Source organism: Phasianus colchicus, chromosome 8 (assembly GCF_987193195.1).
Source record: "Phasianus colchicus chromosome 8, bPhaCol1.hap1.1, whole genome shotgun sequence".
Classification (NCBI taxonomy): domain Eukaryota; kingdom Metazoa; phylum Chordata; class Aves; order Galliformes; family Phasianidae; genus Phasianus; species Phasianus colchicus.
The window spans coordinates 22,928,262-22,948,401 of NC_143443.1; the positions used below are offsets into that span (position 1 = coordinate 22,928,262).

The window sequence follows — 20,140 nt, forward strand, 5'->3', positions numbered from 1 at the left end:
GCAGCACCTTCTCTTCAAGGAGACACATCAACAGCAGAGTTCAGGCAGGGGCTCCATCCCCACTCCTCTGACAGAAGGGCTCTTGAGGGCAAGCAGGAGCAGTCCCATGCCCTGAGCACACAAACTGGCTTCTTCCCCTTGGCCCTCCAGGATGGAAATACACCAAAAAGCTGCCCCAGCAGTCTCTGTGACAGCCTCTTAAATCTCTCCTTAGAAAGTTTGGCAAAAGCCCTTCCCAATTATGTAAATTGGGAAAAACAACTACATCAGCAAACAGATCACTTCAGAAGTTATTGAATTAGAACATGTGTATATCAACAAGTAACAAAATATTATAAATCATCTCCAAGCTTTTTCACCACTAAAGAGCAGCTCACGTATATACTTTCTTCTTAACCTTCTTAAAAAAAACAAAAAAACAAAAACAAACAGAACCAATTCTCTCCTCCCTTTTGGGGAAAAGCTTATAGATCAGAACAGTTTAACATTTATAAACATACATGCAAAAAAGACATGAGTGAATTACATTTGCTTTGCAATAACATTGGCTAGAAATAAATGCCCATCAACTAAAGGCACAGATCCTCACTTAGAAAAAATACCATATAATCTTTCAATGCAATTTTGTAACTGACACATGGCAACAACTGGCAGTAAGTGTAAGAAGTGTCCAGATGTCCATTCTGAACATGGCTGGACATGAAAATTAACCTTCTTACAGATACAGGATATCTGTATACATGCAGACAAGGTGAAGGAATATTTACAACCACACACCAGTGAGCTAAAGAGTTCTGCTGGTTTATTTTGCTGTTGGCATTCATTTGTTTTAAAGGCATTGGACGGCTTGAGAATGGACAGTTTACATTGTATTTAGTAGAATGATTTGAGACACTTTTAAACACATTAGTAAAGAAGGGAAAAGAGGTTAATTCTAATCCTCTGAGTAAAACACAGTTATCATAACCTCTAATCCAGATTTTCAAGAAAAAAAAAAATCTTTCACTTAACTAAAATCACTTGCAGAATTTGCTTGTTAAAAACATTTTTTTTTTTTTATGGAAAGCAAGGTTTTCACCTTAAAACAAGCTCTGCAACACTGTTACAAGTCACTCAATCTGTGCTTTGCTGAACAAGTCTATTTTTAAGGTGGAAAAAAAAAAACAGACTTTTTCCAAATGTACGAGCCAGCCGTCACAAAGCAATTTCTCACCAAATTTGACTACTTTCACATTGTGATCATAGAGAAAATAAATCCAACCAGTCCTTCAGTTGGATTCTGAACAGATCTTCAGGAAAGTTTTCATGACCACAGCACCTTATCAGCAAGCATTCAGCCCACTGAGCAGGCTATTTCTCGCTCCTCCCAGCAGCACAATTGTCCCCAGAGGTCAGAGCACGTCCATCCCCTCTGCCCTTCTTCAAAAATCATTCATGTCTGTGAGCCTACCTTCTTTCAAGAATTATCTCCTCTGCAAGCCATATCTAGCTAGTCAGTCTTTCACCACGACATCTACTGCTTTTCCACTCACATTTTACGTAAGAGGGCAAACTTGCAATCATTTTGTTTTAACAAGAAAGCCAGGAGTAGATTGCCACAAGACACAGGTAACAGTCCTACCTTGTTCACTAGGTTCTGACTGAGACTTTCTGACAGTAAGGTCCAGAGGTGAGTCTTGGTCAGCCATGAGAAGTTTGCTGAGCACAGGGTTCTGAGCAGTTGCAGCCGTGGGAGAGGAGGCGACCAGAGATGCTTTCAGCAGGCTTTGGTTCTTTGTGCTATTGGGCTGGCTGGAGTCCTGAGTAGAGCTATTTTTTGAGGTATATTCAGCAGCAAACTGTCGGATCATTCGCTGCATGATCTCACGGGCCACTAGGGGAATATTGGGGTCAGAGACCCTAGGACTGTCTGGAAACATTAGAGAATTTTTTTTTTTAAGGAAGCACTTTAAATAAAACAGCTTTTATATTAAGTCATTGTTTTAAAAAGAAAACAAAAAGCAAGCCAAAGATAAAAGCATTTCTATACAATAAGTACTTCACTCTTGGAATATCTGAACAAGAATCACAGCTAATTCTGGTACAAACTTCCAAAGTAACTGTTTTCCAGGAAAAATATGCAATCTCATCTTTTCTTCTCAAGTACATTCAACCAGACCTTTAAAAGGTGTGGAAATGGAAAGCAGAGCTGGAACCACAAAGAAAAGCATCAAGTAACGAAGTTCATTATGAAAAACTGAACAGATTATTCAGTGGAAGAATTGAGTAACTTACCTGCAAGTATAGGAAGGGGTGGGGGGAGAGCAGAATTGCAGCAGTCCCCTATAAAATTACTGGGAAATAAAGCCCTACAGTTTTGATTCTTCAAAATAATTTGAATGAAGATCAAGTGTGCCTTCCATCTCATTTTATCTACTACTGTGTTATGGTACAAGATGTTACCCAAAGAACTTTCCCAAAAACCAAGAGGGGTCAAATGAAAAGTAATTCTATTTCTAGAAGTGCTGCTATATCTATTGGTAGGAACATGAAATGGAACAGTTAGAAATTCCTTTTTTTTCCTTTTCTCCCCCATAAAACAGCATAGAAATACATAAGGTATTCAGGTAAGTGGGCAACACGAACTTAATAATGCAAATCACTGTTGTAGACCAGTAGCAATTCATTATGTCAAAGCAAAGCCACAGCTCCATCACAGGTTCAAATCCTGCCACTTCCTCTTAAGCAGTATGTGTTTGCTTTGGACAAATCAGTGTGCTGGCTCTTTTGCTGTTGTCATTGTTTGTTTGTTAAAAAACAGTTCCTGAAATGGCTCAGAAGATTTGATTTTCTATTTCCAAGAGAAAATTGTGCACTGGAAGACCAAATAAATCTGAAATTTGCACTCAGGCAGGAACAATAGAAGAGTGCTTACTTTTTTTTTTTTTTTTTTAATTGCCTAGGTTGAAAGGCAATCTAACAAGATGGAGCTATCAGAATCAAGATGGAGCAAAATCATCTGTGGGACATTTCAGTGTTAATTTGCCTTTTACCACCATTTTTGACAAACATACATTAATCCAACAACCAGCTGCAGAGTATCTGCTAAGGATGAGTGACATGAAGGACTGAGGGTAGAGCTGCCCATAAACCTAAGAGCAGCAGTAAGCAGCTACCATGTTTCTTGATGGAAAACCACACTGAGATTTAAGTACTTACTGAGCCAAAATTCCCTCCTGTGAAGTACAGGTTTTCAAATTTAAGGTCTTATACAGTCATTGCGTATAATATTACAGTGGTACAGTAGTTCTAAATTTCTGGGATGTTTATGTAAATAGTTAATCATTTTAATGTGTTGTCTATGAGATATTTTATTGTTGCTAAGCACACAAAACACCAAAGTTTTAAGAAGCCACCAAGAGATGAGCCAAACTTCTTTATATACGTTCACATCCTCCCTTTCTTTCTTAAGGATCCACGAGGACATGAGCTGTAAGAGGGAAGAAGTGTGGAAACTTTTTCCAGCAAGTATGACACGCCTTCCATTTTCTAAGGTCTCTACTATGACCTGCTGAAGGACACGTGAGAAGCTCTAAGGAGGCCCAGAAGAGCACAACTTGACAGTCTGATCACGCTGATTCCAGCCATTTGACAGGCACTCACAGTGTATACATGATGGGCTGAAATGAATGCTGAGATCTATGTAGATTACATTTACTGAAGAATCATGCTATTCCTGTACACATACATTCATAAACACACAAGCCAATAAAGCTTGCAGCTAAACGTGCTTCCAAATTCATGGAGAAAATACTGTATATGCTTGCAGGCATGCATCTTTCTAACCTGCAAATTCAAAGCAGCAACAAAGAGCAACTACTGAGAGCTACTCAAGATAAACATACTAATTCAAGACTCTAACTTGCAAGCAGAAGGGTAGTTACCTAGTGCATTAAAGGCTTCTTGCTTAATACAAAGCCTGATTTTTAAATACCCAGGATAAAAATTGTTCAAAAGTGAGCGCAAAGTATTTGCTGGTGTTTCTTCAGCACCACTGGAAATCAACCACATGTTCATGTTGATTTCAAATGTCTCATTTATTTGAAAGAAATTTTAACTTAAGGCATAGAGATTCTCAGAGATGATAAATAGCCAACATTCATCTACTGTAAGTTATCTAAATTAGTACAACCCAGCTTTAAATACTCAATAGCCTTTGTGTATTTTACCTACACAGAAATCTCAAAAGGGAAACATCAACCAAAAAAAAAAGGTATAATTTCATTAAACCATCAAAAGAAAGTCCTATCACGTCACAACATAAAGGTAATGGAGAACTAAGCACTACCACTCTGCTTTCACTGGCATTATGAACATTTGATAGAAGCATTACTGGGTCAGAGTGCCATGGGCACAAAGCAGAGAGGAAGTAGCTAACATTAATGGGCAGCCTGCTCTGAAAGTTTTCTGATATTGCTCATTATCTTTGTATGTTATGCACACGAATTCATGTCCTTGACATGCAACGGGCATCTGTTCACAGAACACCTGCATTTTCCCTGATCTACACTGACTACAAAACAGCAGTCTCAAATGTTACTGGCAGTCGGGATGAAAATAAAAAGGAACTAATTACTGGCATGAAGCCAGGAGATCCAAGTACCTCTGAGCAACTAGGAGCATCAGAACTCTACCATTCTTTGTGCCCCGTGTGGTATGACAGTGCTTGGGGATCTCATGTCAGTGGCATGAGTTAGAATAACCTTTTAAGCAATCTAAATACAACTAAGCTTGACAACAATGCATTAAGGACTCAGAACTGAGCTCCTGCCAGGCTCCTTCCCCTCCCTTATTACTCTTGCACTAAGCTCAGTTCTGCTGGAATGGAGAAGAGAAACCAAGAACACATTAACTAAGAATTGTTGTTGTTGTTTGAGAATTTTTTTTTTTAATCTGAAATGATGTCCATGTTCTCATTCTGTGTACCTGACTACAGAAACCATTAAACAATTTTCCTATGATTTGGGACATGTGTGTTTCTCATGATGCATGTACACAGGTCACACAAAAAGTTAAGCTTTTTGTTAGCGTAAACGGATGAGATATCTAACAAAACATTTGGAAGTGCTCAAAAGGCACTTCTTCACACCCTCCATCTCCACCAGAAAACTGGAATGGAAAAAAATATGCACTCTCCATATTTTTTGTTTTCTTAAATTGGTTCTGGATTTAAAGAGAGGTGGGATAAATTTTAAATTATCTTTAAAAGAAGAAAAGCCACTAAAAAGGCAGGCTTGGAATAAAAGCATTATCTGAACTACTGGTAACAATATGCAAATAACTGTCCCTCCTACCATCTTAGATGCTTTACTTTATGCAATTCCTCATACTACATAGTTTGTATTTATTTATCTGAGTCATAAAAGAAAGGCTAAAATACTGTTATCTGCTTAAAACACCTTTAAATATTTTGGTCACTGTGAGGATGGGCTGAAGACTGGCTACAGCAATTTCTAATTTGTTAAACTGAAGCCTTGTATTGTCCCCCAGCAGACAGGTTGGAATTACTGATTTGGCAGATTTTCTCACACATGGGTTAGACTGATAAGTACAATGTACTTCCACTCAGGATGCACTTGGAAGCAACCTCTGGATCCCCATTTCTCAGGCTGACAGAAAACAGTGAAGTGAGTTCCATGCCTTCTGAACAGTGAGCTTTAACTGATGTAACTCTCCAGAATAGATTTATAGCACTTTCTAATACTGAGCTACCCTTATTGCTCTCAGCATATTGTACAGTATGGATTTTCCAGTTCTTTTGCTGCTCACTTTTTGAATTTTCCATATAAACCCCTTCACATTATTTTGGATTGTGGATTGCTGGGGCAGGCGGTGGTGGAAATCACCACAGACCATAGTGAAAAGACTGCTGACTTCTTAACAATTAATATAGGTTCCACCAATAAATTAATTTTAGAAAGTATATATATATACACATATATATATATATATATATCCCACCTACCATCACTACTGCCCCTCTTTATAGCTAACTCACCTAAACACTGGCTTCAGAGCAGCAGTTCTGCTGGACACGATCTGAATAATAATTGTAAGAAGACTTGTGCTCCCATGGAGAGTTTTACTTTGGGCTTAAAGCTCTTATGCTCTCTTCCTCTCTCTCAAGACCATGCTGTTGTACTGCTACATTGTTGGAGATTTAATTTTCACTCTTGATAAATACATACAAAGACTGCAACTGAAAAACACTGACCATACAATGACAATTTGAACATCCAATTTTTGACACCTGCATCATATGCAAAAAAGACCAGTGAGAGATATAATTTCCCCCCACCCCCACCCCGCATTAAAACCAACCTTTTCTGTAAAAGACTGCATTGAGGAACTCTTCCGCTTGCCTTTCAAAACGAATGATTTTTGCTTGCTCTTGTCTAAGCAGAGCTTCTTGTCCAGCTTCCGAGGCTGGCTCATCCAGACAGACTAAGTGCTCCTGCAAAGATATTTAATAGTTATAAGATCTTCCTGACTCCAAAACAAATAAAGCTCCTCAGGCATTACATATTTTACTAAATTCAAAGCTTTGTTAGATACTCGACACAGAGTTGTATCTATTTAAATCAAAACTTGAATTTCTGACTGCTCCAGAACATTGTACTTTGTCCTGTTTTCTTGTTGTAAATGCAGCAGAAGACTGGAAGATTTGATAGCGTTATGGCAAATAACAGCCCACCAGAAGGAAGATTTCTGTATTTTACTACGTTTGGCTGCAAACTGCATATCTAACATTTGTTCTTTGGCTTTTAAGTTCGGTTCTATAAGAAAAAAACACCGAGGACAAAATACGGAGGAAATTCACCTTCATTTACACAGTGTTCATGTGAACTGAGCAATAATTGGCCAAGCACAGCAACAAACAAGGTCCTCTGTCAAGAGGCTCAGAGCGGTGACTTTTTAGTGAAATAAATGCAAGTTCACTGTTCACAATACCCGCAGTGAATTAAAGTTCATTTTCTTGTACAACTGGAAGTTATCTCCAGAATATTTCAGAACCAGTCATTTAACTAGGATAATTAAAGAGAAACTGGAAGACAATGGTTACAAACATACCAAACACAACTGCCGGATTTCCCCACCCACCCTCCTCTCTCATTTTAACGCCTTGCTCTCGCACAGGAGAATAATCCCTTTTGGGGCCCTTTCCTCCCACTTTCATTTTAAGCAATATTGAAGTTACCTGTATTTACCTACTGCAGGAATGCATACACAACCTCTCTTTGGGTTGAGGGAGTGTTTTGTTTTGTTAACCTTTACATAGTATCAGTTACCATAATACCTTGGCTAGAGCCAGCTTCTGGCCTCTAACGTACAAATTGAATTCAGGTTCATGTTCTAATGGGACTAAAAGGGAAGGAGGAGAGAGCTGGCAATTCACTTATAATTCACAATAAATGAAAACAAGAAGTCATTTTTAATTTTCTAAGTCTGTGCTCCAAGAGGCTTAATGAAAGGAGGTTACATAAGCAGCCTATAGTAAATTAACGAACGCAGCAGTCACATGAACTACGTGCAAAGGGTAATCATATGAAAGCTGTGGACTCTGGCCTGTACAGCATGGGCTTTCACCATAAGATTTGTCATTTACCAGCTTCCAAAAGTTCTCTGTCAAAAGAGAAAGGGGGATACCCATCTCAGGCTACAAAGAAAGCAGAAGTTTGTGCCAAACTAACAGATGAGTACAGCAACCAAGGTGAGAAATGAGCTTAACAGCATGCTTGCTGGGAAAGTACAGTTGTGCAGAGTTAAAGCTCTCACAAACAGATTGAGCCTATTTTTCTATACCAGAGAGAACCTAGGCTTGCTTCCATAGGAAAGGCCAGCACTTCTGAGCTGGCCCTTAGAAGGCTGGGAACTCCAAGTGGAGTACGAGCGTTCACTTCCGTGCCAGGAATGCCCGTAGCAGCAGTGCTGTGGCTCCAGGCTTTGTATAAACAGGCTGAGCACACATTTACACTTCTCTGATACCTAAAATACGAGGTGTCAGTACAGGATTTCACAGTGAAAACATATGTGGAAAGTAACTCTAACAAAAATATTTGGTTTATCTTCTAGGTGAGACTCAAAACATACTTCCATTCTCTTTTTCAAAATGGTGTTTCATGTCTGATGAAGTTTCAAGCAGGATCTGTCCCAGTGACTGACTGCCACCCTCAGCCAAGCTCTGCTACCCTTCCCGGTTATGAGGATAGGCACAAACTCATCAAACCGTCAGTTTGTGTCAAAGGAGGCATTAAAGGAGAAATTAACTCACAAACACAACTAACCTAGGCAATACACAAGCGTTAGCACTTTTAAAGACCAACCTTTAAGCTTTATTTAAAAGGAATCTCTGCAATCTGATGCACAGAGATCCGGCTAGATGAGATCAACCAAAGTTGATTAGCATCCTCCAGATAAAGTCCCACAAGCCATTCCAAAAAACTTTCTTCCAATTCAAAAGACAAACAGAATTGAAGGAAACACCACCCCCTCAGCCTGATCCAATGAACTGTAACTCTGGAAGAAGCTTAAAACCAAGACAACCTCCATCCAGCATCACGTTCCCATTATCTTTCAGAGCTGAGACATCACACAGCAAGTACCACACCAGCCAAGCACTCCCTGTGACCACATGAGACAGTTTACCAGAAAGATCTCTACTCACTGCATTTTTTTTTTTGTTTTCTTATCACTTCCTGTAACAATCATTCCAGCAATCTTTGCAGTAGGTTAATCCCTGAGGGGAAACTTCAAGTTTTCATAGTAAATATTTGATTGTGATTATCATTCAGTGTCAACTTCCAAAAGTTTTTCTTCATTGTATGCATTTGTTTGGGGATTTGGGGGGGATTTTTTTTTTTTTAATATTAATGCTAATTAACCAATTGGCATTGGTTAGAAATCCTAGGGGTTAAAATATCATTTCTCCATACTTATAACCCCCATTCTGTTCTCTTCGTGCTTCTCTTCACATGGGAATCATGGCCCAGAGCATCACTAGCATCCCTTCCCTAAATCTGCAGCATCACTCTATCTGGCAAGAGAAGAATTCCCTCTCCCAACATTAAGACATGCCTCTCTTCTGATATCTCCCAAAATAGTTTATCACTTTTACATTGCTATCACCTTTCAGTTATCTGTAACTTCTAATTGATAAAACAAGTTTTGGTCTGTCCCATTTCCGAAGTTTCAATTCCAAGCATGCCATCTGAAGCATCTGCAACTGCTCCCAGTTTGGCATCAGCTATGAATTCAGATGGTTGAATTACTTTAAAGACAACCTTCACTTACTGGGAGTGCAAGATTTTCTAGTGAGAAATGGCATTGTTTCCCCACTTACCAAAATACCTGGACAAATTTATGAAATTCAAAACACATTCCTCCGCATTGAACGGACACCACTCAGAGGCTGTTGTTCTGACTAATCATAAGCAAGTACCAGCATAATATTCCCCTCAGGTGTTTGTTTAAAGCAAAATCCAAGTTGTTTGAAAATTCAAAGTCACTTAAGTCACTTTGGTGTGGCTCTCACATGCTGCACCCTACCACATTTCTTCCCAGAGCTGCTTGAGGTCCTCACAGTGAAGCCGGGCTGTTTTGTGGCACTCCAACCAGCAGGTCAGCCCTCTGCCACCAGCAGCAGCAGACTCCAGAATACACTCCCTGTTGTTTTCTCTCTCGCTATTTTTATAGCTTAAATATATCTATGAAATAGTTAATGTGCTTAGGAGTATTATCCTTCTTGTTCTCCTCTCACCAACAAATGAGATTAGTGTCATTCCTCCCCCCACAGCTTTTTTTTTTTTTTTTTTTTTTTTTTTACAAATGAAAAACAAAACCCACATGTACAAATTTCTTCAGGTAGCTTTAGACAACCTATTTTCTTCCAAAGGAATACACTCAACTGAATTCTTCTTTAAGGACTCTTTCCCCACTTTCCTTCTTACTTCTGGTGCTTTTGATATTACCTATCTGCAGCTTTTCACCAAAAAAGAAAAATAATAAAAATCTTAAACTAGGCTTGAGCTCTGCATGCTAGCAAATAACAGCCAAGACCACTTCACTGGATACAAACATTCCAGATAGAGCCACAGACTTCTTCTGTAGTGACAGCTCTGTTGGTTTTCGTATGAGACACAGTGACAAATTAACTGCAATTAAGAAGAACACTTCAAGTTCAATTCATCTGAACGGACAGGTCTTATCTGTACTACAACCTTTTAGAAGTTAGAGAGCCACAAAAGAATAAAAGCTCGGAAACCACGTATCATAAGTCTTCTCTATGAAGGATAAAGCCCACGGGGAACTGGGAATTACCACATTTGCAGATCAGCCAAATGGAGCTCACTGAATTGGGCCCCACAAACATGATCTGTTTCCTTTTGCTGTGAGTATGCTGCTGGAGCTGCTAACTCTGTCTTTCATGCTGTCAATGTACATGTGTTAATGATCTGGAAGCAGTTCCTTAGTTAACTAATTATTCTCTCTGATCATATAAGTGAAACAATTGTGATATTGTTGTTTTGCTTTCTATGATGGAAGAAAAAAATTCTAATTTTTAAAAGTGTGATGTTATTGCATACAACCCTTTGGATATGGGCAAAAATAGGACAGGAGATTTTAGCTCCTAACTTTGTATGTATTCTACTGACGTTCTTAAGTGAACACACGCAAGTCTACTCCTCTACCAAATACCATCTTGTATTTTGGCTGGCAAAAAAACTCCATGCATTTGCAAGTAGAACTACTGCTACAAATAAATTAATCTCTTCAGAATACTTCAGCAGATGGTTTCCCCTCTTTTGAAGAATGCATGTAATTGAATCTGATTGCTTGGAAAAGCAAGAATTAGCATCACTGAAAGGGGTGGGAGAATAAGGGCAGTTTTCTTTCCCAAATGGCTCAGCCAATAAACTAATCAGGGCCTCCAGCTCTCATCCTCCAGTCCAGCACCAAGGCTTCCTTAAACACAGCCACCTGTCTCCTGAGTTACAGGGCTTTCTTACAAGCAAATCCAGAAAAAAAAAAAAAAAAAAAGATTTTTATTATTTTTCAATTTGTTAGAACAAGTGCCTACATATCACCCAAAGGTAAGAGCTGATTACACTGTCTGATTATTTCTCCAATAGAGATGTCAGCCAGAGCCCCAGAACACAGAATACTGCGTGGCTGTGGCTATCTTGCCCCCAGCTGCACCATCAGCGACAAACCTTTTAAGTCTGTCCCCACAATTATGTAGGCACAAACCCAGATGATCCCATCCTACTCAGTTCTTTTCATTAAAAAGTGAAAAGAAGCACTTCAACAACAAAAAAGCAGATCAGAAGTTGAGGCACAGAAAACACAACTGCAACCATATTACACACAGGAACAGACAGGGCTTAGTAGTTTTAGAAGCTTAAGCCTTCAACTCCTTCAAAAGGAAGAGTTAAAGTTATCATCACAAATGACATATGCTGGATGGAAGAGATTTCCAATAAAATTGATACCATTCCCAATTTAATTCAGGCCACCAGCAGAAGACTATCCACATCTAATTGAATATCAAATGGAGTTACCAACTTTTGAGTAATAATGAGATCTCAGGCTTTATTTCAAATGATGACTATATCAAATTCATGCTACCTGAAGACCTCCATAAGAGAGTTGCATTTAAACTCCGTACTGCAAGCTAATGACATAAGCTATGGCCAGCAGAGCAGCAATTTAGCATGCCCACAAAGGAAAGGAGACATTCCCACCTTGCCATCACCCACAGCTAACACATGAAGCACTCCCAAGGTCTCAAAGGAGCCACATTCTTCACTCGCTCTTCCCACAAAAAACAAACCAACCAAAACCAAAAACAAACAAAAAAACCCAAATACCGCCACCACAACAACAGAAATGTTAATACTGCAAGAGAGCAGGAAAAGAGGAAAAAATTTCTATGTACTCCAAAGCAGACTCAGGTATCTCTCAGCCCAGTGCAAGAAGAATCACTAGGATTAACAGAGGTCACAAGTCTGGTTTGAATGGACTGCTTTACCTCTGTTTTCTGCTCCTCCATCCCCCCAACAGCCAGTGGTATCTGGACACTCAGCAAACAAGCATGTGTACAAAGCACTCTTTGCTGTCTTTATTTATCAATCAGCTGTTAGTAAAAGGGTTTAAAGAAGCATTTTTGGCTACTGAAATGTAAAGTGACAGATATGGGTTTTATTTATAAAACTTGTTCTACTCAAACCCATTGTGACTGACACTAATGCAGCCTTTGTTAACTCACATTCGTCTCTGGGCAGATCAAAACGTATTTCCTTCCCCTCACCTCATGCTTTTGGCAAATGATGCTGCATGCCCCTGCTGCATTCTGTCTCATTTTATGTGCACAATCCTAAAAACCTCCTTAGACCCAGATGTCAAAATTGCCCCATAGAGCAATACCAGATCTGACCAAATCTGTGTCCTTCTTTTGTCCATTTAAAAATCTTCACAGAGTACAATAGAGGAGCAGCTATCTCCAGCATAAAAACACATCACCGCTTCTCAATGACAGAAAGCCTAGCACAGTGCACTGAAAATATAAATAGTGACATCTCAGCTTTTCACCAAAAGGTTATGCCGAAGTTGGAGGAGAATAAGACAAGCATGTCTAATCTGCACTCTGTACAGCGTTCCCAGTCTTCACCTAAATAATGGGTTTTCAGAAGCTTTATCTTAGTTATTGTGGGCCTATGAGGATGATGAGATGTAGGCAGTCTTTCTAAAGATCTACCCACACATCATAAGACTCTCCCAGCCTACAAGCAGACTGACCACACCATAAAGTTCATTCCTGAACTCACCTAGAATTCTGCTCAATGCTGAATTTCGTCTTTATATGAAGTGACGTAAGTCAAATCAGACAGAACTCCTAGCAGCACAAGTACACACAGAGCTTACCTGCTGTCAGCCTCAACAAAGTATTACGCGCTACGCCTATTCTAAGTGCAAGCATTTCTAATCCTCCTCCCAATGCTTCAACGAACAGTGCAATATAAAAATAAGCATAAACTGACAACATGGCAAGTCCCCCTGCTAACAAAAAGGTGCTTCCTTTATGAACAAACCATGAGGTCATACATTAGCTGCTGCAGAGGGAAAGGCGATTGTGTTTCATTCACAAGTCTACAGAGAACCCCTCTGCACTTACAGTTACATTGTGCAGGAAGAAGTAGCAGTTAAGAGATCCAGGAAATGATGTTTTCCCAAGACAGATGAGCCTTCCTTCTTACACTACAGAGCAATCAGTATTTCAACACAGGGGCTGAGCAGCAATCACGTACAGCGTGGTAACCTTTGTTTCATACACAGCTATAATCTGGTTAAGAAAACAAACTACAGGTGTAAAACGTTGGCAAAGCTGACCTGCCCACATTTAGGCTGTGACATGGTTATAAACAAGCACAATAGCAAACCTGCCATACACACAAGCCCTTTAATAAAAGGATATGGCCCACAGGGAAAGAGATTCCGAGATAGGGAATGAGCCTCTAGGTGGTTAAAATGGACCACATTTCCATACTGAAGATAAGCCCAGTGTCTGACTGTGGTAAGCATACACGAGCCACAGTTTGGCTCCCTTGGGAAGAGTTACATGATCCCAACAAGATCTTTTATAAAGAACTCAAAAAACAACAAGAGAAACACAAAACAACCCATAAACCAAATAAAAAAAAAAAGTCACTACACACACACACGAAAAAAAAGTCTTCATCACGTACCACAAAGCAAAAGTTGCAGAGAAAAAGTCTCTTCATTAATGTGTATTAATTTAAGAAAGTCTTTTTACAAAGGAGGGGAGAGGTGTAGGTGGCTGCAGGTTTTCTGTGCTCAGTTCAGTAGGAGCAGCAAACTCCCTCCCTTTGTCCCTCCCCTACAACTACGAGCTTCACACATCTGCATTGTTACCTTCACTTTTTCTCTTCTCAGGCAGCAGAAAAGACAATTTTCATCAAAAGACCAATCAGAAACACCTTCAGGCTCACAGTCTGTAAATCAGAGGAATAGCAGATTACTTCATATTCATAAACCGCGACATAACTGGAGCCAAAAGAGAAATGCCAAATTAAATACCTGTTTCACAACATTCTTGCCTGCATTCTGAGGATGCAAGCTTCATTTCAGCCATATTTCTAAATCCCCAGATTACCAAACTGTATACATTTTATCTATGCACAACAAATATGTGGGTTTTTTTTCCTGAGCACTGCCAAATACACTCCCAGCTACATAAAGATGAACGCACACTCATTAGTAATTTTAGCCAATATGAAACTAACTGTGAGCACTGCCTGGGGGAGGGGGAAAAGCACAAATCACCACGGTAACACACATTTTCTAGAGGCAGAGCTGGGGCTGCTTCTGTCATTAGAAATGCAGAACAAGATACAAACATAGAGATTGAATACCTTTAAACAAACTGAGATCTTTTAATAATCCAGGTCCAAACAGGCCTTCTAGAATACTTTCAAACCCTAAAAGCAAATAAAAGAATTGTTAGCTTTCTAGATTAAGTACGTCACTACAAGAATATTCACAATAGCAGTTCTATATTTATCTGTTCCAAGAACAGAGCTCAATGTGTTTTCTCTTAGCATTACAAGACGCATGGGTCAATTGTGATGACTGAACTACTGACAAACCACAGCAGAATCTAGAGCCCACTGACTCCTGCACTTAGCTGGGTTAAAAACAAAAAACATTATGACACTGAAATAAGCCGTTTTGAAAAGAAAATGGGAAGTTTTAGGTTCTACAGTGTGCTTCACAACACCAGGTAATTGCGACTGGGAAAAATTATCTTGCTTAAGCCTCAAAGCAGAAGAAAGGTATGCTTTTGCAATTAGAAATAACATTATAATACATCCTTCCATCTCAGAGTGGCATTTGGCTACTTTCCTGCATTTCAACAAATATCGTAAGCAATGCTTTCTGCAGTTATAGGTTTGAGGAGAGAAAATTAAAAGGAAAGGGATTCAGCAATGCCATGCCCCTAAGGAACCAAATTCTAATCACTAACACACTCGTGTCAAAGATCTGCATCTAAAATACAGTCTGATTTACTTCAATGCCATGATTGATGCCACACTTAAAATAAATCTAACCAATTTAGTTTATTCTAAAAGAGGGAAAGCCTTTACTGAAATTACTGCCATTATTTGGAAACGTTAAATCAATATTGCACTAAACTCCTGCTGGCAGTAAAACCTACAGAGCTATCAACTACCCAATACTATGGAGAAGTCAAGTTAACAAGAGTGAAATGAAAAGTACAGAGATTATTTTGAGTGGCACAGACCAAGTCCACCTCCTTATAAAAACGTATTTCCACCATGGCCACAAAACCCAGGATTATCACTTACTGTGTTTCCTTCCCTACCCCTGCAATACGTTTGCACTGTGGGTTTAACGACAGTTTGTACAGAACTGGGTAACCTCTCCTACTTGCCTGAGTATGAGAGAGGCAGAAGAAATAAAAGAATTCTCTTAAGAGATGAAAATACAGTTTTAAATTTAGAGAAACTTGCATGGGTGAATCAGGGACAGATAAACTACCTGAAAATGCCCTCTTAAGAAACCACTTCAAAGGATTGTGTGCTATGGAGGAAATTCAGTTATTACACTGCAAAAAAAAAAAAAAAAAGCAATAATAAAGTAACTCAGTCTATGTATAGATCTAATGGTTGTTTTACAGACAACAGTCTTGGCTTCAAAAGAAAGGGATAAGCAGCATCACATTCCTCTGGGCGTCAGCAAGACTTTCGGTGCGCTTACATCACTACACACAAGATGGAAGACCCTGTGGAATTTGTAGTTTGCAATGTGACTTCAACAGCCAAAGCACTGCCAGAGCATAAAATCATCCTTGATCTAGCACCTCTAAGAGGCTGACACTGAAAATCTTATCTCAGAAAGCACTGAGCAGAGGACAAAGAAAAAAGTGAAAGAGCAATGGTAAAATTATAGTCAAGAGTAAATAGAAACAGGGGAGATACCACTAAACAAGGTGGAAAAGGAGAAGCCAAAAAGACTATCCACCTCATTGAACAGCACCTTGTCAGGCAGAGAAGAAGCACTGCCTCCAAAAAAAGCCAACTCAGGCTTTGGGAAGTGGCAGCAACAGTGGGAAAGGGCGACCAACCTGACCTAGAAGAAAAACAGGAGAATCAGGGAATTGACCCTTAGGTTCATAATGCTGACCCTTCCATGTGTAGCGACCCCTCCGAACTTGGACCTGAAATGAAACAACCAACCAACCTCATTCCTTATCTCTCTGTTCAAAATAGAACGCATATATAAATAAATAAAAATCAAGGGAGCTCAGAATTTTACTCAAACTCACCACTCTTAAAATAGTAACCACCAGTGACTCATGCCCCACAGTTTGCCATGCACGCAATCGCACACTGAAGTCCCTGCCAAGTTTTACAGCTTGGATATTGTACAATCATAGTTTGCTAGCCCACTGTTCTCAGTGATGCTAATGCCACTCGGTTTTTATTAATATTAAATATTGGATTTAGCAGTTGCATAGCAACAGCAGAACATCTTATGTGCAATGCTTGACATTAAAAAAGGCAAATAAGGGAAGCATGAATGTATTCAAAAATTATACTAAAGACTGGTGAAATTGCCGTGAAGCCAAGCCCTACTCCCCCCCAAACACAAGGTGCAATGCAGTAAAGACAATCTAAGCCCTGCCTTGTAATACTCAGTCATTTAGGGCTCCAAAAGAATAACTGTGTACTCTGTACAGTTCATCGTGCATAACACATCGAAATCAAAATCTTGAAAAAGGAGCTGCCTACTTTTTATAGTATTTTTCTCTCCATTGTCACTACTGTTAGAAGCTTGAAAAGAACATTTCTTTTCCCACTGATTGTCCATTTGGCAGACGATATTTTCCTGCATTTCAAATGGAACAGAAATTAACATGGCTGCCTCTGCTAAATTCCTGTTTCAGTGTTTTCATCATCTGTACTTCAGTGCCTGAACCTTCCCAGCAGGGCCAGTGGGACAGCTGCAGCACAACAGAATGACACCAGAGGAAAAGGGGTGAAGACACCAATATTTTAGGGGCTTCTGCTTTCCACATCCATCATAATTACAGCAGCCACGCTTTTAACCTTTATGTTACGGTGACCCACTAAAAGAAGAACATATTTTGGGCGTCTGTGTAGAAATTTAGAAATATATATATATAAAATAAAATAAAATATATATATACTTTTTATAAAAATGAAACATCTGCAAAGCTTTAAAAAAACTCTCCATCTTAGCAGGCTTTGCAGTAAATGGAGAGTTGGCAAAATTAAAAAAAAATTAAAAAACAGAAGAACAAAGAAAACTCTTTGTATTGAAAGGTGAAATATGCTGTTAAATTCACAGATAGTTACACACATTATTTACAATTTGGCAATTATTGGCTCTAAAAGTAAAGCAGTATTTGAGAAACTCTACTCTCTAAAATATCTTCCAACAAAAAAAAAAAAAAATCAGAATATGGATGTGCCATTTTCAAACTGAGAGCAACATGTACAGGAAATCAAATTAAAAAAGAGTTGAGCATTCAGTTTCCTGCATGGTCAAAATCTCACAACTTCATTTTCATCTTTTCTGACATTTTCATCCTCCCTCCTGTAACCAAATACTGCAAGGCACAAATATAAACTTTAAATGAAATCTACTGGCTCACAGTTTAAGACCACAACAGCTCCTCTTCGAGCCTTGATGAGATCCAATTGGAGCCTCACACTGCCTTCTGCCCTACAGCTGAGAGCTCTTCCATCGACTGAGAAGCTACCAGGCTGCTGGAGAAGCTATTGGAGAAGCTGATGGTTGAGGAGAAGACTTCACTGGCTGCATGGATTAACCAAAGACACATTCTCCCCCTTAAAAGCCAGAGACGGCCAGGAGGTGTGGGTAAATTTCTGGACTGTCACTGACACGGTCGTCACGAGTTTTGCTTCTCAAACAATGCTTTTTTCCCTTGAAACAGCACAGCTTAAACGTGTTATTTAATACTCTCTACATAATATGCACGTAATTCGTCAAAGCAGTAAGGCATAAACCACTTAACAGGAGCCAGATCTGAGAGCAGTAAAGAAAATAAAGGGCTACAGTTTGTCTTTACTGTTTGCTACTACATACATTGTTAAAGACGTCCAAGAAAAAAAATAATATATTACTTAAAATGATAATAATAATAAAACAACCGTGACTACAAGCACAAAGAAGAGATGTCAGGCTGGAGGAGCAGCAGAGGGACGTAGAGAACATGTCAAAACCCAGAAATATTACAAAGGTCTGAGCAATGAGATACACATGGATTTAAGGTAAGCAAATATGAAACCAAAATGAAGGCATTTATGCACATTAGCTTTAAGAAGTCCATAAGGATATGATGGTACATTAAACTTTCAATAGAACAGCGTAGAACACTATTTAGCAACAAAACCTATCAGTTATTTCACATTCCTCAGTAAACCGCCTTCAAACACCATGGAGGTGGGTGGTTTATTTTGTTTGTTTGCTTGGTTGTTGTTGTTTGGTTGGTTTTTTTAAATGGAAAAATGGTTATCCTCTGAAATGTCAAAACATTGAGCAGACAGGTACTGAGGTTTCAACTTTCTAAAGGTTGTCAAGATCCACAGAACAGCTCACTAAGGAGTTAACAGCAGAAATGGTGTCAGTCAATGTGGGCTCGTCACAAATATTTAATTTTAATGTTACAAACCTGAAAATGTGATTAGCAGTAACAGATTTGCTATAATACTATCAAACACGTGAAACATTTTCAGCATGGTACCAAATATTTTGACTGTAACCAACCAAAAAATAAAAATCAGCCCAATACACATAGATTAAAATTGATTAAGTGACAGTTCCTGAAATGCTTATGTCAATGGGAAATTACTGCAGTGAGGTCCATCAGGTATTGAATCTTGGCCCTATGCCATTTGATATTTTGGTCACTGGCTTGGAAGAATGCAGTCACGAAATCTGCAGGAGATACAAAGATGGGAAGAGCAGTAAAAAGCAGAGGGGCCAGGTCACTTGGGCTGCTCACCAAAGTAAATGCAATCAAACACTGCTTTGGAAGGGGAAAGCCAGAGAAAGCCAAAAAACAAATCTAGAGAAAAGAACAAATAGCTTCTCAAAGACATCATGAGATCCAGTGGCTAAAACTGAAAGCTGGTCAAGCTCAGCCAGATGTAAGGCACCCTCACTTTTACACGGGCACACCAAGACAGAGCACAGCAACAACCAGCACAATGCTTTCCCTGGGCAAGGGCTCTGGCTGTGGCACTTTGGGAAGCACAGGCTGACCACCAGCATTCCCTTCGTACTCTGTCCCTACTTACATTCATAACATCTGGAATCTCATCAATGAGTAGGAAGCAGTCACTACCATCAGCACATCAGGCTTTTATTGGATTTCTCATGCCAACATTTTCTGGTCAAGACTGGATATATTTATCCACAGCTATGGGATTTGAAGCAGAAATTAATTCAAAAAAAAAAAAAAAAACACACCCTACAATCTATGTGTAACACGGGAATTCTGTCCTTTTTAGGACAAAAATCTATTAAATTTGAACATTTCAGTCACAAGTATCTTAATAAAAAGGCAAGACCAAGCAACAAGGGAGAGGGAAAAAAGTCACAGGACAGTTATTAATATACACCAAGTCTCAGGACATACATATAATTATACAAGTTGCTTTGCTGCTCGAATAAAGAACGTTCACATTTCTCACGTATGATGAGAAATCTTTTTATCTGAATGGAGTCAAATTAAATCATGAGTGAAAAACAACTTTCTCTCTGCCTCCTGGGCAACTAATGTTGAAATGTTTTAGTTTTTCTAAGTCTACATTTTTGTGTCTTTGTTAATGAAATTCCACTTCTCGGGAACTTACTGTAGACATCCCTGCTCCAAAGACAACAGATGCTTTTGTAAACACAATGGCCTTCCAGGGACCTTAAACATCAGTAACCTGGTTCTGTAAGAACACAGACGCGTGCACACAGAAGTAGAGAACAAACTGCTGAAGGATGTTTAGGTAGGAATTGTTCA

The 20,140-nt window shown here is 39.2% G+C and overlaps 1 protein-coding gene across 8 annotated transcripts in view; it reads right to left on the reverse strand.

The window, feature by feature from the left end:
* Nucleotides 1–20,140, reverse strand: part of LCOR (ligand dependent nuclear receptor corepressor) — a 73,240-nt gene that overhangs the window by 30,748 nt on the left and 22,352 nt on the right. For 4 of the 8 annotated variants that reach the window (XM_090145367.1, XM_031597596.2, XM_090145373.1 and 1 more), the window contains exons 2-5: nt 14,469–14,534; nt 13,969–14,048; nt 6,361–6,493; nt 1,622–1,909 (exon numbers count right to left, since the gene is read on the reverse strand). In XM_090145367.1, the coding sequence (XP_090001493.1) occupies nt 1,622–1,909; nt 6,361–6,493; nt 13,969–14,048; nt 14,469–14,534 (567 nt within the window). The remainder of the gene's footprint in view (nt 1–1,621; nt 1,910–6,360; nt 6,494–13,968; nt 14,049–14,468; nt 14,535–20,140) is intronic. The other 4 variants (XM_090145371.1, XM_090145369.1, XM_090145368.1 and 1 more) reach the window with 1 other exon arrangement.